At 36.2% G+C, this 22207-nt stretch overlaps 1 protein-coding gene across 3 annotated transcripts in view; it reads left to right on the forward strand.

The window, feature by feature from the left end:
* The window catches only part of EPC2 (enhancer of polycomb homolog 2), a 143846-nt gene extending 123900 nt beyond the window's left edge, over window positions 1–19946 (forward strand). For 2 of the 3 annotated variants that reach the window (XM_003907462.4, XM_009182202.2), the window contains 7 exons: window positions 368–457; window positions 1996–2141; window positions 2271–2614; window positions 12798–12934; window positions 14750–14909; window positions 15827–16160; window positions 17762–19946. In XM_003907462.4, coding sequence (XP_003907511.1) covers window positions 368–457; window positions 1996–2141; window positions 2271–2614; window positions 12798–12934; window positions 14750–14909; window positions 15827–16160; window positions 17762–17834 — 1284 coding nt within the window. In that variant the 3' untranslated portion in view covers window positions 17835–19946. The remainder of the gene's footprint in view (window positions 1–367; window positions 458–1995; window positions 2142–2270; window positions 2615–12797; window positions 12935–14749; window positions 14910–15826; window positions 16161–17761) is intronic. The other variant, XM_009182201.2, reaches the window with a different exon arrangement.
* Window positions 19947–22207: the final 2261 nt, after the last annotated feature.

The following is a 22207-nucleotide window of genomic DNA, read 5'->3' on the forward strand; positions in this document are numbered from 1 at the left end:
AAAACACTTACCTATAGGTGAAGTATAACTGTCATTAAATATTTATAGCCACATACATTATTTATAAAATATAATGGGATGTATAAAAACTATATTAATTCTAAGTCTTAGCACTTCATGTTTAGAAGCAATTAAGCATTGCCAATGCCATGTATACTTAACCTGAAAGAACTTATCCATTAAAAAGAAGGATTTTTAACCATAGAAAATTTTTGCTAGTCATTTAATGTTTTGGGGGAATTCAGTACCTACGATATGTAATATAGAAGCGATTTACTGTTTGTGATCAGATTTAAATTTTAGAGCATTACAAACATTGATCTATTGACTTTTGATAACTCCTAAATGGAATTCCTCTTTTGTCTAGGTATTGTCTCCAGTATCAGAACCGGAAGAAGAAAATGATCCTGATGGTCCCTGTGCTTTCAGAAGGCGGGCAGGATGCCAGTATTATGCTGTAAGAACTTTTGTGTGTGTGTGTGGTGTTTTTGTGAACTGGAATTAACAGGTAACCCGTGTCAAGATGACTTAGTCTTGATCTAAAAATGGGAAATGCATCAATTTTTTTTGTGTAATATCCTTTATGTGAATACTGATAAAAGATGCTAAAAGGTACTGAGTCCTTTCAAAGGGCATCGGAATCTTCTTCTTGGAAATTGATAATTCCTCACATTTTAGAAATTTAGTTTCATTTTGGGCACTAATTATAGCTTCAGCAGTTGTAAAAATTATTCAGTCATTACTAGAATTAGGTAAACCCAGAATTTGTAAGTTGGTTCTAGAACCTTTGATGGCTACTAGGTGTTTATTGAAATTTATTGTTATGCAAGCCCATCTTGTGCATACATACCAGTAGGTATCAAACAAAATAATAATTTTTAAACTTCCATAATGGCAGTGTTTTGTCTAATAATTGTATTCATAACTTTTTGACACACCTAGAAGTTGCTTTATGCTATGAAGTCGCATTATATCACTCTCCAAGGTTCTTGGATGAGGTATAATGTAGCATTGTGAGGATGGCTTTGACTTTCTTATATGGCTTGTGGAGATCATTTATCTTGCTATGTAATGGTAAACATACACTGACAACTATCTTAGGGTGTGTAAATTTAGGAGAGGTGGAGATTTGTTTACTAATTATGCTGATGAGAGAAGGGAAAATTCTTAATGAAAGGGGACAGACATAGCATGATAAAATGATGAAGGGAATGGGAAGGCAGGGAACAGGCTGTTTCTTTCTTTCTTTTTATTTATTTATTTTAGAGACAGGGTATTGCTCTGTCACCAAGGCTGAAGTGCAGTGATGCAATCATACAGTTCACCGTAACTTCAAACTCCTGGGCTTGAGTAGTCCTCCCACCTCAGCTTCCTGGGATTACAGGCACATACCACCACATGCTGCTAATTTTTGTAATTTTTGTAGAGATAGGGTCTTGCTACATTGCCCAGGCTGGTCTTGAACTCCTGGTCTCTAGTGATCCTCCTGTCTTGGCCTCGGAAAGTGCTAGAATTACAGGCATGAGCCACTGCATCCCGCTTGGATATGTGTTTCTTAAAAGTAAAGAGGAAGCTTCAGTTTGACCCTTTAAGAGTTTGAAATGCAATTTTTAGTCCAAAAAATTTTGTTTCTGGTTTCTCAGTAGGAAGCCTACAAATTACAATGTAATTTCACCATCTCTACTTTGTACACATATGTTAAAAGCTGCATTTTTTAAAAAAAGATACATTCCTTTTTAAGTATAATGGACCCTAAGTGAATTTATCTTTAGAAACTAAATTCAGTTTGGATAATCTTGGTGAGTGAACTTTTGATTCAGTTTTGTAAAATTTAACCTGATTAATAGTCAGTGAAGCCCCATTTTTACAGTTTTATGTCTAGATTTTAATTGTTCTGCTAATGTTGCAGTTACTTCATGTTTATCATGATCTAACCTGTCTTCATTTCAAATTTACTCCATGAGTTTTTTGGGGTTTTTTTTTCTTTCTTTGCAGCCTCGTTTGGACCAAGCTAACCATTCATGTGAAAATTCAGAACTGGCAGATTTGGATAAGTTGAGGTATAGGCATTGCCTTACAACACTTACAGTCCCAAGAAGATGTATAGGATTTGCAAGGAGGCGAATTGGCAGAGGTGGAAGGTGAAGTATTTGTTTTCACTTTTGGTATTTGTTTTTTGGTTTTTGGTTTTTGTTTGCTATCTGGAACAGAAGACAAAGAAAAAATGTTCAGCTGTCTTAGTTAATGTTTGGTTTTATTTTGCTTTTCAGGGTCATAATGGACCGAATATCCACAGAACATGACCCAGTCCTAAAACAGATAGACCCTGAAATGCTGAATAGTTTTTCAAGCTCTTCCCAAACTATAGACTTTTCTTCTAATTTCTCTCGGACCAATGCTTCCAGTAAACATTGTGAAAATAGACTGTCCCTTTCTGAAATATTAAGCAATATCAGATCATGTCGACTACAGTGTTTCCAGCCAAGGCTACTAAATTTACAGGACAGTGATAGTGAAGAATGTACCTCAAGAAAACCAGGGCAGACTGTGAACAATAAAAGAGTTTCTGCAGCATCTGTAGCTTTATTGAACACCAGCAAGAATGGCATATCAGGTAAGCTGTTGCTGTGTTAAAAGTATATCCTGCTATTCTTTTTTACTTAATTTTATTGGGAAAGGAATTTTATCTTAACCTACTGCATTTTTTTCCCCAACCTAAGAAACAAAATTGTACTGTTCTGCCTCACATTTTAACCAAATTGTCCTAACTAGTACTGTAAAACCACTGACATCTATTTCGGGTGTATTCCTGGTGTGGTAAATGTAGGCAGAATGCATACAGACTTCCCTACAAAGCACACTGCTTATAAGCTGCCACCAGATAATCACAGCGCAGTACTATCTACTGCTTATGTTAAAGGTAATTTTCATTTTGGTGCGTAATCTTTGATTAAATGTAACCATTACTCCTTGAGAGTACCTTTGAAAACTCTTTCTGGAAAATGATTTTTAGGAGACTCCCTGTGAATAATTTTTTTTTTTTTTAGATGGAGTCTCGCTGTATCGCCCAGTCTGGAGTGCAGTGGCGTGATCTCAGCTCACTGCAACCTCTGCCTCCTGGGTTCAAGCGATTCTCCTGTCTCAGCCTCCCAAATAGCTGGGACTACAGGAGCACACCACCATGCCCAGCTAATTTTTGTATTTTTAGTAGAGACAGGGTTTCGCCGTGTTGGCCGGGCTGGTCTCGAAATCCTGACCTCAGGTGATCCACCTGCCTCAGCCTCCCAAAGTGCTAGGATTATAGGCATGAGCCATTGTGCCAAGCCCCTATGAATAATAATTTTGTCCGATAGCTTACCTCTAGTTAGATCAGGAAGTTTTTTCATTTTTAAGAGATGTATTCAAATTAATGTAATATTTTTATGACATGTACATTGTAAATAATGTATAATATCTGGAGAATCTAAGGTACAATTTTGATTTGTTTTCTTCTGTGGTCTGTTTATCACATGTATGCAAGTATGTATAATTTATAAATATCTTTATAATGTATACATTGTATATATGCATTGTATCCCAAGACTAACATAGAGACTTACACTGTTGATACCTTTTTTTTTTTTTGTATTTCTAAATTACTTCCTGGATGATACATTCTAGGATGTGAAATTATCATATTTAAACTTCCTTACAGTGATCATAAATCACTTTAGCTTGATTGGTCTCAATAATGTTCAGTCTCTTTTAGCTACTGAACTGCCTCTTTTCCAACTTGACTTGTACAGTGATTTGTTTAAAGGTTATAATGAAATACTGGATTTGTTTGAATGATTAGAAATTGGCATATCATTTATCCAAATTAGTTGGTTAATTTTTTCCTAAACGAACTTAAGTAAGGAAAATGGCCTCCCATTATATAAAGTTCATGAGTCTGTGAAGTTGAAAGAGTGCTTGAAGCTGAAATGGATAAATGTGTAATACAATTTGAGGCTGCAGGATTATTAGAAATCTAAAGATAGTAGAAAGTTGACAAGTATTAAATCAGATCTTTTTTCAGCCAGCTCTAAGACAAAGTTCCAGTTTATTTAGCTAAATGGAATTCCTGTACTAAACATTCTCAAAATAATTTTTCTTAAAAAGAGAGTTTAAAACATACCATATAGAGGCATTTATAATTACATTTGACCGTAGGCTGATTGTTTTCTCTGCTGATGTATACCACATTAAAAAGTGATTTTAATGTCTTCCTTCTCAGCGTGAACATTGTCAGATATTTTCAGCTTCGTACTATACATTCCAGATTAATTCTAGATTTAACTTGACTTTTTTCCAGAAAGTATATATGTGTTGTATATATTGTTTTTTTTTGGTTGTTTTTTTTTTTTTTTTTTTGAGACAGAGTCTCGCTCTGCCGCCCAGGCTGGAGTGCAGTGGCCAGATCTCAGCTCACTGCAAACTCCGCCTCCCGGGTTCAGGCCATTCTCCTGACTCAGCCTCCCGAGTAGCTGGGACTACAGGCGCCCGCCACCTCGCCCGGCTAGTTTTTTTTTGTATTTTTTAGTAGAGATGGGGTTTCACCGTTTTAGCCAGGATGGTCTCGATCTCCTGACCTCGTGATCCGCCCGTCTCGGCCTCCCAAAGTGCTGGGATTACAGGCTTGAGCCACCGCACCCAGCCTGTATATATTGTTATATCATCAATACGACATATGTATTGGTCCAAAATATAAGTTAATACGACTTAAATAGTTCCATTATAATCACCTCTATAATCCTATGACACTACCATACAACATAAAATAAGCATTTAAACTGTTACGTTAGGCGTGCATGTACTTCTCAGGGAATTTAAGTCACAAGTAGGCTATGTTAACATCATAGACAACAAGATTTTTTTGTATTTTTATCTTTACCTTACCATTAGAAAAAAAATAATCTTTTTGGTCTGTGTGATTTTTCCTCTCTGAAATTTTTTAATACCCTCAACACAGTACCATTTCTTTCCTTAAAAAATTTTAAGACTTAAGCAACAACTAAGGTACATTAGAATTCAGTGTTTTGAAATCATATCTGTCTTATTTAGTAATTTATTCCTAGAGTAAAAGATTTTGTTTGAACTCATTCTTCTTGACTGTGACTCCTCTAGTCACTGGGACCACAAGGTTTTTTGTTTTCAACAGATGTATTTTGTTTTAAAATAATAGGCATGGCAATACAAATACATAATGAAAAAAGTTTTTTAACAGCATTTAAAAAAATAATTGAAAACTTATAATTTAATGATTTGTAAGCTATATCTATTATATAGGATTTCTTAGTCTCCAAGAAGCACACCTTATTTTATTTTATCTTTTTTTTTTTTTGAGACGGAGCCTGCCTGTGCCCCAGGCTGGGAGTGCAGTGGCGCCATCTCGCTCACTGCAAGCTCACTGGTTCATCACGCATTCCTCCCAGCCTCAGGCCTCCCAAGTAGCTGGGACTACAGGCTCTGCCCACCTCCTCTCGCTGACTTTCTTCTTGTATTTTTAGTAGAGATTTTGGGCCAAATTGCAGCTTAGCTAGATGGTCTCATCTCCTCACCCTGCGGATCCGCCTGCCTCGCCTCCCAAAGTGCTGGGATTACAGGCTTTGTTTCACCACACTCGGGCCGGATAGCTAAATTTTAAGTGAATTCAGTTACAATTCCATGAATACAGATAGGAATTTCCTCATCTACCTAAATAGAAGGATGAGGGAGTTTTAGAAAACTATATTTTTACTTTTGATGGATGTATCCTCATGTATTTAAGGATAGAGCAAAAGAATGGGATCCTCATGTGTTTGGTTTTTTTAATCTATGTGTCTTGAACACTTTTTCTTTCTGCTTGTTCTTAGTGGGCTTGGTCGTGAGAGCACAGTTGTTTTTAAGACTAACAAGACAAGAAATAAGGGAACAAGACTAACACTGGATTGTACTTTTCCCTGGCAGAGAGTAACACTGAACTAAACAGATTATTAGTACTAAATTGTCCATTTCACAGCTGGGAAATCCCAGCAAATGAGTTTAATCAGAAATAGAAACATAATGCACTTTATTTATATCACAAGTTCCTTAGTTCTTAAACAAAAATTAAAAAGAGGGCTGCATCTTATGTGGAATTAAGGGCTAGTGGCAAATAATTTTCTCTTAAATGTTGTTAATAGCCCTGATTAATGTTTTCCAAGTCATAGCCCATGTGTCCAAAATATATTCTAGGCCAGGCACAGTGAATCATGCCTGTAATCCTAGCACTTTGGGAGGCTGAGGCAGGTGGATCACTTGAGGCCAGGAGTTCAAGACCAGGCTGGGCAACGTGGCAAAACCCAGTTTCTACTAAAAATACAAAAGTTAGGTGAGTGTGGTGGCACGTGCCTCTAGTCCCAGCTGAGGGGGGAAGATCTCTTGAACCCAGGAAGTAGAGGCTGCAGTGAGCCAAGATCCTGCCATTGCACTCCAGCCTGGGTGACAAAGTAAGACCCTGACTCAAAAAAATAAATAAATATATATATATATTTGCATATATATGCAAAAATTGCATATATATGTGTGTGTGTTATCTTTTATATACTTAAAGGAAAATTGAAAACTGTATCCTAGGTATTAGAACCAAAACTAAAGACTTCATTTGAAAGCAGAGATGTGTTTCGTTAACCTTTAAGTAAAATAAAGGTATATCCTCTTAATTGAAAAACACTTCTCAAAGAAAAAAAGCAGGATAAAGAATAGATTGATTGTGGTGAACATGACAATTGAATAACCAAGAGAAATTAATTTCATACATCGTTTAGTGTCTCTTATATGGGAAACACTGGGTTAAATGTTTAAAAGTTGCAGTTTTACAAGACAATCCTTACCTTCAAGGAACTTAATTAATAGCACATGCAAATTGTAATATGTACATGAAGAATGTAATTTCTTCACATAAACAGTGGATAATCCTTTGAAACTACAGTATTGTTCTTTGAGATGATGTTCTTAAATCCAGAACTCAAGAAAATACATTTTGTATCTAAAAGTGCTTTGCTTTTTCAGATTTCAAAGGACAGATTAATTTACATTTAGTTTTAGTTTTCACTAATGCATGGTTGCAAATTAACATGATACTTTTTTCTTATCTTACCTGTCATAATATACAGAATAGATACCAGCAGCCTTTTTGACAACTTTAAATATCTTAATATTACCAATTTCTAAAATCATTGTTTGTAAAGTTTTCCAAGAGAAATTCCTGATTTTTAATTTCTTCAGTTTCTCTTCCCATTCATTCTTAAATCGTCATAAATGTGTGCAAGTATGATAGTTTTAGCATTGGTATAATGTGATTTGGCATCTAGCTAAGGATTAGGGTTGCTTCCAGAGGTGAGAAATGGATTCAGACCTAAGGGATTAAAATATTTTAGTTAAACTATAAAAGGAAATAACGAAGTTTCAATTGTAAATATTTGGCTTGGGTTTCAGAAGTTTAAATGGATTTTTAGTCTTTTTTCATTATCCTCACATCTATTTGTTCTCCATTCCCCAACGCCCCTCACCTTTCCACTCCCCACCCACAAAGACTCAGTTTATTGGTTAGTTTGCCTTTCACTGTAAGAGTTACATTTGTAAGATGTATACAGTCCTGGAAAGGTAATGTCAACCCTCCTGGATATGTTTGTCAGCAGAGTAGCTCCAGTGGTTTATATGAACTTTCATTTGACTTCCCACTCTAACCCAGAAGATTTGATGTAAGATCCCTCTCTCTACCCTTTAATCCTGCCCCAGATCTGTCCTTTAAAACAAAAATTGCATATAGTCAGCATATCTTTGATAAAGCATATACCAAAACTCTTGTAATACTGGATATAGTGACTCACCTCTGTAATCTCAGCACTTTGTGAGGACAAAGTGGGAGGATGGCTTGAGGCCAGGAGTTTGAGACCAGCCTGGGCAACATAGCAAGACCCTGACTCTCTTTTTTTTTTTTTTTTTTTTTTTTTTGAGACGAGTGTTGTTCTCTCGCCCACACTGGAGTGCAATGGCATGATTCTGGCTCACTGCAATCTTCGCCTCCCAGGCAAAGCAGTTTTCGTGCATCAGCCTCCCAAGTAGCTGGAATTATAGGCACGAGCCACCACGCCGAGCTAATTTTTTTATTTTTAGCAGAGATGGGGTTTCACCATGTTGCCCAGGCTAGTCTTGAACTCCTGACCTCAGGTGATCCACCCGCCTCGTCCTCCCAAAGTGCTGGGATTACAGACGTGAGCCACTGCACCCAGGCAAAGACCCTGTCTCTTAAAAAAGAAAAAAAGAAAACTTGTAACAAAGACTGACCTGGTAGATAATGTATTCTTTTTGACTTTTAAATAATCTTTACTACCAAATTAGGTATTCTTCATTAAGCTGTGAAAATTTGGTCGAGGCTAGTATTTGAAAAATTCATGGCTTCCCAAGAATCCATCTTAGGCCAGTTTAAGAAACACTGCATTAAAAGTTAAGAGATGATGAAAAAACAAAGGCACAAGCACAAAAATCCTGTGTTCCCACTCTGTTGTGGGATGATCATCCAGAAGATCCTGAGTGTATTTCTGTTTAGATTGTTCTTTTCGTTTGTCAACAAAAATAATACAGAGTTAACAAAGATTTCCCATATACTCAAGAATACCTCTGGGCACAAGCTTAAGAAGCAGGGACCTAAAGCTTTATAATCATTGTGTTAGTGTAAAATCTGTGGAGGTACACAGAGTATGTTTTTAGTTGATCACTAAGAAGTCACCTTAGGCAGAGCACCATACAGGAACTCATTTCATGAGGGATGGCTGGGACCTTTGAAAACAAAGTCTGCTTTCCAAGGATGGTGACAGATACCTAAGAAAAGGCATATGGATTTATCTGAGGAATAAAAGTAGACTGGTAATTACAAGATAGGTAATGAATCAGATTTGTAGAAGATAGCCAGAAAGGTGAGGGGCTTTCGTGAAAAACAGACTGTTCTGTATACAACATATCTAGAAATACAAGTATGTTACTAATGTCCTGAATTACATATTTGGGTATATAAAAGGGAAAATCATGTAACAAGTATGCCGAATGTGTTATATAGAATGTGTTACCCACGAAGTTTTGCAAAACATTTTACTTAGGGAAAGGAATACTTCTCATCTATCTGGAGTATTGAAATACTCCTGCCTTCACAAAACAATCAGATTTATGGTTACTTTTAAATTGATAAGATTTGTGGGCATGTGATGGGATAGATTTATGACCAGCATGAATTTCACTTTTAAGCTAGCAACTTAAGATCAGCTAGTGAAAAAACTGGGCTTGGCCCTAAGCAAGAGAAGCAGAGAATCTCAGTTTCCCTTTTGTACATTCCCACTTGCCCTTGGTGCCACCATCACCTCACCCAAAGCTGGGTCCCTGGTCCCTGTCTTGTATCTTATTCTGAAACAGATTTGTTCACTCTATAACTATTACTTATTTCTGATGTACTTTAATGTGTGCCTCTTGGTAATCCAGAGCAATGTAAGAAATATCTTCTGGATGTATTTCAGTAACTTATGAAAGAAAAAATAATTAGTAGAGAAAGTGCTTTCAGTCAAATTTCTCCTGCCCCCCCCCCCCACCTACCAGTAAGTAAACCCTGAGAACCCTGAGAATTGCAATTCAATATTGTGTCCATGCTATTAAAACTATGCATTTCATACCACTTTTCCTCCACCCCAAAATAATAAAGGAGTTAGAAAGGATATTTTGTATATGTTCCAATTTTGTGTCATTGATTACTCTTGGCGATTTTTGTCTAAAGTTTTGAAGTAATAATAAATAGTGCTCTAGAAAATTCTGAATGAGGAAAATCAGCTTGTTGCAAGCACAGAATACCTTGCTTAATAATAAAGAGCTAGATGCCAAGAATGGATATAACATACTGAGATTCGGGTGAGGGGGAAAAGAAAAAAATGAATGTAATTTTTTAAAGCATATACATATAGAATTAAATTAAATTTGTGTCAGTGATTCTCAACCAGAAATGGGATCAGAAATGAGAATTTTAGTATCAAAGTCCACCTAGGTTTAAAAAGGTTAAGAAACACTGACCATTAGTCTGAATAATTTGGATTGCGACTAGGTTGGGATTTTCTGAGTTTCCTATGAGGAGAAAAGAATAAGGTTCCTGAGCAAATTAATGGTCTCAAGAAGACAGGACAGTAAATGCAGACACCCAAAAAAAACAGCTAGTTTTATCTGTTTCCCTTTTTAATATGTACACAAATGATCATGTGTTCATAAAAGCAGGTAGAACACAGCTAGTTGGCAATATTTTATCTATGATTTACAACCCAAAAAATATTTTTGTTGTTGTTAAAAAGTAGTAATTTGGGCTGGTCACAGTGGCTCATGCCTGTAATTCCAGCACTTTGGGAGACTGAGGCAGGCAGATCACTTGCGGTCATGAATTGGAGGCCAGCCTGGGCAATATAATGAGACCCTGGGTATACAAAAAATTTAAAAAATTAGCCAGGTGTGATGCCATGCACCTGTAGTTCCAACTACTCACTACTCAGGAGGCTGAGGCGGGAGGATCACTTGAACCCAGGAGTTCAAGGCTGCAGTAAGCTATGATTGTACCACTGCACTCCAGCCTGGGCAATAGAGCAAGACTCTGCCTCCAAAAAACAGGAATTTGTTCTTTCTACTAATTTAGATATATACTTTATTCTGAATTAGTAAGATTTTATCAGCTGACTTAAAAGATTATAGAAAGAAGAAAAAATTCTCATTCTTGCTTCTCTCTCAATTTTGAAATAGCCACTGAAAGTATATATTCTTATTTGGCTTATTCCTCACTTAATATTAATCATTGTGCCTCTCACCTTTTCACCAGAGCGTAAAGCTCAACTCTGGACACACTTGACACTGGACTTAAGGACTGTTGTAATAATACCAGATTCCAAGTCCATTTCTTTTGAATTGGTGAACTGTACACATAGGACTTAAACAGATTTATTTGGGTTTAATTTAAGATTTTTCTTTCTGTCTTTGTATCTAATAAACTATTTTTCATCTCTTTCCCCAAGGTTTTCAAACAGCTGGAAATTCATGAATACTTCACATTTTCATTTGAGTTTGAAGATTATAAATTTAGAATTTAAAAAAATTTTTTTCATTTAAAAATAGAACACTTGCAGTGAATTTAACATGTGCAAAGAAAGACATTTGATTTTGTTGGTAATTCAGTAAGATAACTAATGTGTACTTCAAAAATACAGGTAATTTTAAAATTTTAGAGTGAGCACTGTAATAGCCCCAAGGTTTTGAATCTTTTAAAAATAACATTGCTATCTAAGAACTGTTTTCCCCTTCTAGTCCAATACAAATTTTAATGATAATATTGTGGAATAAAAATGAGAGTATATCCAAAGCTTTGTTCATTTCTGGGGCATAACTCCTTTTTCATAGAAAATAGACTGTACTAGGCATAACTTGTTATATGTCTAATTTACCATAAATATTTTTTAAAATTATTTATGTGTGATCCTACTCAACAGAAAACTTGGGAGAGTTAAGTAAGCTAGATTGAGGCTATAGTTGCCAGTCTAAACTCCTTTAGGTCATATTGATTAGATCAATTACATGTAAAGGTTGATTCATTAATTGGTATTTCTTATGTCTGTCTTTTCTTTCCAACTACATTCCAGGACTTTGTAACAGAGATCCTCTTCTTATTTTCCCCTGTATTCACTGTAACTCTTAGTGCAGCATTCTGCATTATAGTAGATAGTAAATATTTGTTGATTGAAATAATTGGGAGAAAGGAAAGTGAGCAGTTAAAAAATAGAGCAAAATTACTCTAAAGTACATTTCTTCTCATGTCATTTAATTTTTCTTGACTCTAATATTGTACTGACTTCCATAGAAATGTCTTTGTGTTCTCTAAATCAATTTATCAATCATCTGCTGAAATATCAACGAATGAAATTTTGTTTACATTTCTTTGAGAAAAATGGTTTCTGTAACTTAGCTGATTTTTTCAAAAAACGCAGCTGGTTGGCAATATTTTATCTATGATCTACCAACCCAAAAATATTTTTGTTGTTGTTAAAAACAACAAAATATTTTGTTTTCATTTGAAACACACTTTTAACACAGTTGGTCACAATAGAATTTATTACATCTGAGGATACATATTATCTTCAGTTTTCTGAATACTTGTCTGATTTCTAGCCCATATTTTTATAGATGGATTTACTTTAGACATTGAATCTATTTTCTTAAATTATAGTTTATGGTTATGTTAGATGAATGTTGCTCTCTACTTTGATTTGTAATCAGAGAATAAAATATTTTCACTTCAATATTATATGAAACCAGCAGTAAAAATCATTGACATTCTTGCAGATGGTCCTACTTTCTTATTAAGGCTATAACTTAGTGATTATTTTATTACTATTAACATGAATAAATCAAAGTTTTTCTCATTACTTGCTCGTCATAATGTAGAGAATTAAGAGTGGTCTCAAAGATATTAAGTCTGAATAAATGGTAAAATATTCATGTTAGAACTGTATTATTCAACAAAAACTACATTTAGGCACTTTTCTTAGCATGTGATGGAGATCACAGATACAAGCATACACCACACTTGATGAAAGATTTGCCATTTTCATTAGATTATTTTCTGATAATCCATATTGTAGTTTGTTATTGCTTTCATCTTAATTGTGGAGTAAATTTATATTCTGCTTATGTTACTAAAAATCTTTTAAAACGTACTCATTTCCAAAATTCATGTTGTTTACCAGTAACAGGGGGTATCACGGAAGAGCAGTTTCAGACACATCAGCAGCAGTTAGTTCAGATGCAAAGGCAGCAACTTGCCCAGCTTCAGCAGAAACAGCAATCTCAGCATTCCTCGCAACAGACACATCCAAAAGCACAGGTAAACTGCTCTTTTTGTCATAGTTATGTCTGTTTCTTTCATCAGTATGTAGTTTTATTCCATTTTAGTCAAGTCAGATACCAAGAAGATAATCTTGGTTTTGCCACTCTTGATTTGGGGGCTCTAACCTGAATTTCTTTTCAGTTAATGTACGTAATTTTAAGTGACTAGCTTATAAACTAGTCTCTTAATAGTTTGAGAAGAGTTCTGGAGCCAGATACGGTATTTTAAATTTTTTGAAGGGTTGTTGAGAATTTATAGAAGTAATTATATATGCAGTTGTAAGAATCATTCTCCACCTCTACTCCCCCAAAGAAGATTTTTTTGAAAGATATAACTTTCCTAACCACTTCCTAAACTATGTGTTTAAGTGCCATGTGGATGTGCTTCATAAGCTGGGCAGTAATTCAGTTGAATTGTGCAATATATTAACAGCATAATGCCTTGCCATTGTGAATCACATTTTCCTGTTGAAGAAAATTGCAGCCAGGCACGGTGGCTCACGCCTGTAATCCCAGCACTTTGGGCAGCTGAGGCAGGCAGATCACTTGAGGTCAGAAGTTCGAGATCAGCCTGGCCAACATGGCAAAACCCTGTCTCTACTAAAAATACAAAAATTAACTGGGCATGGTGGTACATACCTGTAAGCCCAGCTACTTGGGAGACTGGAGCATGAGAATCACTTGAACTCTGAAGGGGAAGTTTCAGTGAGCTAAATCGCGCCACTGCACTCCAGCCTGGGTGATGGAGTCAGACTGTGTCTCAAAAAAATTAATAAATAAATAAATAAAAGTTTTTAAAAATGAAGAAGAAAATTGCCACTAAGGGAAGTTGTTTGTAGACACCACTAAATAAAGATGCTAGAGATAAGAATAAAAATACTTCATAAAACCATAATTGCCAGAAGGAACCAGCCTTGCCAACACCTTGATTTTAACCCCATAAGCTTCATTGTGGACTTCTGGCCTACAGAACTATATGATGATAAATTTCTATTTTAAGCCACTAAAAACAAAACTAAGAAATCTTATTTCAAATTTGAACCACCTGAAAAACATAAACCTTGCATTTTAGGTCTTAAATTTTATTGCTCTATAATTCTAAAACCACTTCTAAAGTAGTAACTGAGATTTACTCAATCTTGGTTATATTTTGTGAGCTCTCAGGCTAGAATCTGCCCGTTGTGGTTCAGCCCATTCTCAAAGGGTCAGTACACTGACTTTAAAGATCCTGACTCCAGTAACATGAGTATCTCAGTGACTTTGGAACCCAACACTCCTGTGACATCCAGGTGTATCTGGGACTTGCTCAAGGACTAGGGCTGTAGGACTTAGTAACCAGTTTTATACAGAATGAAGGAGGAATGGCTATTTAATTTTACTTTGTTTGCTTTTTCTGAGTCTCTTGGTTAACCAGCCTAAAGTAGTTTCAGCCTGTTTCAGGGTTAGGCCAAGATAGGTTTTCACGTTGTGACAAAAATATCTATTAATTATATCTATGATTTCATTTTATCCAGGTATCTAGTTTAAAGCATTTTTAAAAGCATTCATTAATATTTACTGGAAAAATTAATAGAACATTAAAGCCTTGGGTTATTTAATCTCTAGTTCTTTCTCAGAAATAAATTCCAAGTTTTTGTTCACTTCCCTGCTTCATTTACCAAAAATCGTCTATGGAATCCTAGATCTCTTAATCTAAACACTTATAATTGTTCAAGGTTAGAAAGGCAACAGCCTCTTGGGTTTGCCCCATCCCTTAATATGTTCATAAAATTACATCTAAAAATTAGAGAATTTAACTTTGTTCATTCTATAGGGCTCAAGCACCTCTGACTGTATGTCTAAAACACTTGACTCAGCAAGCGCCCACTTTGCTGCATCTGCAGTGGTCAGTGCACCTGTTCCAAGTCGCAGTGAGGTAGCCAAGGAACAGAACACTGGCCACAACAACATAAACGGTGTTGTCCAGCCTTCAGGTACAGCTGGGGTTTCACATGGTACCTACTTTCTTGAAGTTGTAACTCAGTAATTGGGAGTATGGTTTTTGTTTTTTTATCCAAGGAGAAAATGTGTATAAGAAGTCAATCAGGACTCTTTAGGATTTCTTTGGAAAGATAGGGAGAAATAGCTAGATGTTTCTAGAATTCACATAGAATCTACTCCTTGTTTTCTCCCTCATCCATTGAATACATAACCTGTGTAACACTCTACCCTTCCTGGTTTCATTCACATACTGTCAGTTGCCTCACATCTTAGGAAATCTGTTGAGCTAACCATCCCCATTGAATCATCCATGCATTGATAAAAAGGTGAAATATAACCCAGGACAGTAATAAACTGGAAATCAGGTTTGCCGTCCCACTCTTACATACCACTCATAGGCATACTTCTTCTGGCTCCCCCTCTTTAGATAGAGTATTGCCATGAAACCCTGTCTGCTTCTTAGTACCCTGAGTCCGCAAAAACTTGCTATTCCTATCATCCTTCAGCTACCTCTCAGACCCTAGGATTTTCCATTTGCTTTTATATATATACTCATGAGCCTGATTGTCCATTTTTACTAATATTCATGCATGTGTGCATTCTTAGGGAAACCCAACTGTCATTTCCATCTGTCCTGTTATACTTAACTCCACAGTTGCCAGATACAGGCGGCAGGATACTTTGCAAAGCTCTTTTTTGTAGACCAGTAGAAAGAGGTTGTTTTGGGGGTTGTAGCAGATTAGTACATTCTACTTAGTGATCAGAAGCTCCCTTTGGAGAGATCGGTGTGTGAAAAGTTAACTTGGCATTCAATTCAAATACAAGTATTTGTATTTATTTTTATTAAACTTCTAAAAATAGTTTTATTGATGTCTCATGATACTAATTGAATGACTTTTTTCTTTTTCAGGAACCTCTAAAACATTATACTCCACCAATATGGCTTTATCATCTAGCCCAGGGATTTCAGCTGTACAACTTGTAAGGACAGTTGGCCACACCACTACAAACCACTTAATCCCAGCATTGTGCACAAGCAGTCCTCAGACACTTCCCATGAACAATTCCTGCCTGACAAATGCAGTGCACCTCAATAATGTCAGTGTTGTTTCTCCAGTCAATGTGCATATCAATACACGGACTTCAGCACCATCGCCAACAGCCTTAAAACTTGCCACAGTTGCTGCCAGTATGGACAGAGTGCCAAAGGTTACTCCCAGCAGTGCCATCAGCAGCATAGCAAGGTGTGTGTGTGTGTTTCAGTGATGAGAACCCTTTGTGCTGGCTGTCCTGTGGGAAGAAGAAGACTTTTTTTTACACTGCTCAAGCAATAGGTGTTTATTGACAGACTTGATTTTCAATAGATACTGAAGATCTGTATAAAATTCTGTGACTTAGTTATTTGTTTAAGGTGCCTAGTAGGATGCTTAAATGCCAACCTAGTAGGATTATTAGAGAAAGGGAGAGTAGTAGTAGAGAGAGAGAAAGGAAAAGAAAGAAAAGGACATCAAATTGTCAAACACATCACAGTCTATGTTAGAAGCTTCAGTTACTTTTCCCCCCACCCCACCCCCAAGATGGAGTCTCGCTCTCTTGCCCAGGCTGGAGTGCAGTGGCGCAATCTCGGCTCACAGCAAGCTCCGCCTACCGGGTTCAAGCGATTCTCCTGCCTCAGTCTCCCAAGTAGCTGGGACTACAGGCACTTGCCACCACACCTGGCTAATTTTTGTATTTTTAGTAGAGACGGGGTTTCACTATGTTGGCCAGGATGGTCTCGATCTCCTGACGTGTTGATCCACCCGCCTCAGCCTTCCAAAGTGCTGGGATTACAGGCGTGAAGTTACTCTTGTCTGGTGTTTTATAGTTTAGGCAGTCTGGAAGATGAGAGTTGTTATGATTAACTCCGTGCCAGAGTTTAGGTTTCACATCCAAATTTGTGTTTTCTTTAGCATCATACACAAAGGGAAAGTAAATTACTTTATGTATATTAAAAATGAGAATATTCTAGGATTAATGTACATCTATAATATATTTTAGAATGTTTTTATATTTCTGTCTATGACACTAATACAAGGAGAACAGTGAATCAGAAAAAAATTGATTTACATAGGTTAATACATGATCTTAAGCCTATAGAATTAAACTCTAGTGGAAAATAATTTCAGTAATACTGTGCTCCTAATGATTATTCTTTTTGAGTGTCATATGCTTCATCTCTCAGGGAAAAAAAGGAAAACTTGGTTTGTCCTGTGATACATATTTCATAAGTAATTTCTCATTGGCTTCTACTGAAATGTTATGTTAAATTATTATCTTTCCGAAGTAAATAGCTATAATAAGGCCGGGCGCGGTGGCTCAAGCCTGTAATCCCAGCACTTTGGGAGGCCGAGACGGGCGGATCACGAGGTCAGGAGATCGACACCATCCTGGCTAATACGGTGAAACCCCGTCTCTACTAAAAAAATACAAAAAACTAGCCGGGTGAGGTGGCGGGCGCCTGTAGTCCCAGCTACCCGGGAGGCTGAAGCAGGGGAATGGCGTAAACCCGGGAGGCGGAGCTTGCAGTGAGCTGAGATCCGGCCACTGCACTCAAGCGGGCGACAGAGTGACACTCTGTCTCAAAAAAAAAAAAAAATAGCTATAATAAAAAAAATTAGGAATTATTGGAATTTCTGAGCTGAAGAAAAATTTTTCTCATTCCTTTCTAGAAATCGTAAAAATGGGAATTGTTCTTGTGAAGTCATGTTTAGTTGTAGTTACATAACAATGTTTTTGTAAATACTAAGTGGTAGCATCAGTGTTCTAGAGAGTATTAATGTTTATTTTCTTCTTTGCTTTATCATAGAGAGAACCACGAACCAGAAAGATTGGGCTTAAATGGAATAGCAGAGACAACAGTAGCTATGGAAGTGACATAACCTAAACCATGTGGCTCTGACCTGTGCTGACGGTGTGCAGTCATTCATATTCCAGCTGAATGCAAAAGGCACCACTCTGTGGATCACAGAGTGTAACAATGGACCTAAATGGACTATAGTATATTGGATGTTAAATCCATATATGATGTATATTTTGTAAAATTGGGAAAATCACTACCTTGTAAAATAGTTTATTTGTATCATCAATATTATTTCTGTTACTTGAATAGTAGATATTCATCATCATGCTTTTGCACTTGAATTTGCAACTGAATGGATTTTAAAAAATAATTCTTTAATGGGATCATGAGCATGAAATGGGATCCTGCATCACTTGTTTTAACTATTTATTTTGCCATGTTTACATTTTGTATCTTGTAAAAATAAATCCAACTTTGTGTCTAAAAAGTTAAAGATTCATAGCTAGGAAATGAAATTCTTGTAATTTTTTTCTAAAGGAACTGTAAAGTTTTCACTTGGTTCATTTTGTTTCACAATTTGACTAGATGGACTTTTTGGTAAATACTTTAGTGGCATTTCACTGTCAAATATGAAGTTCAAGGCAAAATAGTATTTTCTATTACTGTGCAGGGGAAAGGGATGGATCGATACATGCAAATTTAATGTAGTAACTCACTTTTCCATGTATTTTGAATGTATATTTCTATTTATAATACCAATTTATAAAAAATAATTACACAAAAAATGGAATAGGAAAAATTATGCATCTAGCACATTTAAACTGTGCAGATATGAAAATTTTTCGAGGATTACATTTTATCTGAAGGCTGCATATTTTAACTGGCTTTAAAACTGTAACACACCACATAAAAGATACTTTACCAGGTATGTATTGCATTATATCATTGCAATAATTATTGGAAGTCTAGATATCGAGCCATCCCAGGTGTTGGGAGGGGGGAGGGTTGTGGCAAGATTGTCTTTTCAATTTTGGAGAGTTTTCCTGTGGCTACAAGGCAAGTAACGGGTTGGAAAAAGTCTGACTGTAAGCGTTGGACACCTTCATAGTGTAGTGTTTTAGTGACTTTTTTTATACGGTTCTTGTAAATTAGATACGTGTAGTGGTGTTTCAGAATGTTTGTTTATGCACTAGTTCAGACAACTTTCCCTGTTACTTGTTCTTGATAAGTGAAAACTGCAGGGAAATAAAAAATACATATCAAAACATGGACATGCTGCATATGTGTTTATTTCACAATGTGCACACAGTATAAGTGAAAATTTAAGGGAGATGATAGCACTTAACAGCACTTTTCATGTTCACATGCTTTCCAAGCATTAATGAAAAGAACTATAGGAAGCTCATCTGTGGGCTCTATTGGGTTTCCGATAATCCAATATAAACTACCTTTGATATGAAAGTTCGTAAGATATTTTACAGAATGTAAGTAATTTGCAGTATCGCAGTCATTGAAATGTCATAAGTGAGCCTCATTTTATAAATAAAAGTTTAGAGTAGAATTATATTGCAAGGGGGTTTTGTCAAGTAAGTACTGGGAAATGTAAATATTTTTAATGAATACAATTAAAACCATTTCAAACTTACATAATTTTATACTTTACATTTTTTATATCTGCAGTCCTGAAAGTTGTAAATTGATATGTCAGTTGAATTAATGGGCCAAGATTTCTGGTGAAAGTGGTTTTTATTCAGGTCCTAAATGTGTAAAGCAATTTATGGTCAAAACCATAGAAAAAATATTAATTTTGTCTTGGTTGTGGCCTGATAGGATCCATGCTCGTTTCTGCCATACTACCTCTGGAGTTACTCATTGCTGATTATATAAAGGAAATAATTTTGGTTTGATATGTATTATGACTGTGTTCATTCTGCTTATAGTTGGATGTATCTCCTTGCTATTAAGAACTTAAAACAACTTTAGTGCCAATTGCAGAGAAAGCTTTTTTCCCCATTTTACTGAAGTAAAGCATGAAGTGAATTTGCCTTATGTGATATATATGTTATAAATAAGTAAAACAAAAGAACTATCCATTTGTACGGTTTCTGGAGGTGGTGGCAAATCCAGAACTTATAAGACTGATGACCAATTGATTTGTTCCTTTTGAAGTAAAATAGAAACATAAGCCTTCCTTATTTTGTTGGTTGTAACTGTTTCATGGATGGCATTTCAGTTACGCACATACACATTTTCCATTGTTTTTCAAAAACTTAAGTGACAAATATTTGTTTTCACTTTATTAAACTGAAGAATAGTCTATTTCTGCACTGGGCAGCACTGCTTTCTTAGTTTCCTCAGGAAATTAGTGTCCTCGGAGTCCAGTAAGCTTTCAGAATCCTTGGAGAATGTGTTTCTTTGGAATGGGTGGAGGTGGGTAAGTTTTTAAAAAATAACAAAATGGGTAACTCTTACATGGTAGGATATTCTTAATTCAGCATAGATAAGAACATTTTTAATTGTATTTTTCTTATTTCTCTACCTTCATAAAGAGAGTACACCCCCTTCCTTTCCCAATAATTTAGGGTCATTTTTATGATGTAGCTCTAAGTATATTTGAGGATTTGTTTTCTTTTGCAAAAGACCAAGGGAAAAACTAAAAAATTTATAGGGCACATTTTAAAACTATATACATAACACATATACACACGTATATTCTGGCTTTTTAAAAAATAGGAATGTATTTGCAACTGTGCTAGGTGTTTTATTACTAAGGTGGTTTTAAGGGTGAAGTGGGAGAACAAGGAGGACCAACATTTCAGAAACTTCCCTAGTATGTACTGCTGTATTTGAGTATGATGCTACACTTTTCAACAAATTTTGTTGATCAATAATATACTTGTGACAGAAGTGTTTTGTTGTTTCTTAACTGACTTGGCAAACTTCCAAATTTTAAAAGGTAAGGATATCTCAAGGGATTCTGAATATTATATCCTGTAAGATAAGTGATGTTTTTCATTGCTGACAGCAGCAGCATAATAGCTAACATCATGGGGCATGTAGTGTTCTCTCTTAATGACTTATTCATTTACTCCTGACAATCCTGTTTAGTAATATTATTTTTGCCATTTTAAAGATCAGGAAGATGAAGTTTAGAGAAGTTAGGTAACTTACTCTATGTCACATAGCTGTTAAGTTACTGAGGAGTTACACTTAGGGGTCCACACTTCTAACCACTGCCTTCTACCTTTAACATGAAAGAAGCCCTCCACAAAGAAGTATTTATTCTATTTCTCAGTCCACTTGTTAGCAGCATCCGTAGTAGTTCAGAATTTCATTTAGAAGACAGCCTCCCAACTATTACACCGCAAGACTGAGTGAATTATATCCAACTGTGGCTTCTAGCCATCCCCTGAGGAAACCCAAATATTCTCTTCTGCCTGCTGGACCTAGCCAGTAAGTGCTCAAGCTCTCAACACAAAGCAATGGGAGCAAGCAAGGTCTGGTCCAAGTCTTGGCTGATTTAGCTCTTTCCAGATCTGTTTCCCCACCTATAAGATGAGCAAGTTCTTGAAACTCCATGAAAGAGGCCACACTGAGAAACTTCATGGAAATGCGCATGTGGCCCCGTGTGTCATTGGTTGCTTATTAAGGAAGCAAATTATATGAGCTCTAATGCTGAGCATACAGTTTACAGCATATATGTATAAAAATATATATACATATATATACACACTTTTAAGTTCTGGGATACAGACGCAGAACATGCAGGTTTGTTACATAGGTATACAGATGCCGTGGTGGTTTGCTGCACCTATCGACTCGTCATCTACATTAGGTATTTCTCCTAATGCTACCCCTCCCCTGACCCCCCACCCCCCAAACAGGCCCCAGTGGGTGATGTTCCCCTCCCTGTGTCCATGTGTTCTCATTGATCAACTCTCACTTATGAGTGAAAACATGTGGTGGTTGGTTTTCTGTTCCTGTGTTCGTTTCCTGAGAATGATGGTTTCCAGCTTCATCCATGTCCCTGCAAAGACATTAACTCATCCTTTTTTAAGGCTGCATAGTATTCCGTGGTGTATATGTGCCACATTTTCTTTATCCAGTCTGTCATTGATGGGCATTGGGTTGGTTCCAAGTCTTTGCTATTGTGAATAGTGCTGCAGTAAACATATGTGTGCATGTGTCTTTATAGTAGCATGATTTATAATCCTTTGGATATATACCCAGTAATGGGATTGCTGGGTCAAATGGTATTTCTGGTTCTAGATCCTTGAGGAATCGCCACACTCTTCCACTGAACTAATTTACACTCCCACCAACAGTGTAAAAGTGTTCCTATTTCTCCACATCCTCTCCAGCGTCTGTTGTTTCCTAACTTTTTAATGATAGCCATTCTAACTGGTGCGAGATGGTATCTCATTGTGATTTTGATTTGCATTTCTCTAATGA

This window comes from Papio anubis, chromosome 10 (genome assembly GCF_008728515.1).
Source record: "Papio anubis isolate 15944 chromosome 10, Panubis1.0, whole genome shotgun sequence".
Lineage (NCBI taxonomy): Eukaryota > Metazoa > Chordata > Mammalia > Primates > Cercopithecidae > Papio > Papio anubis.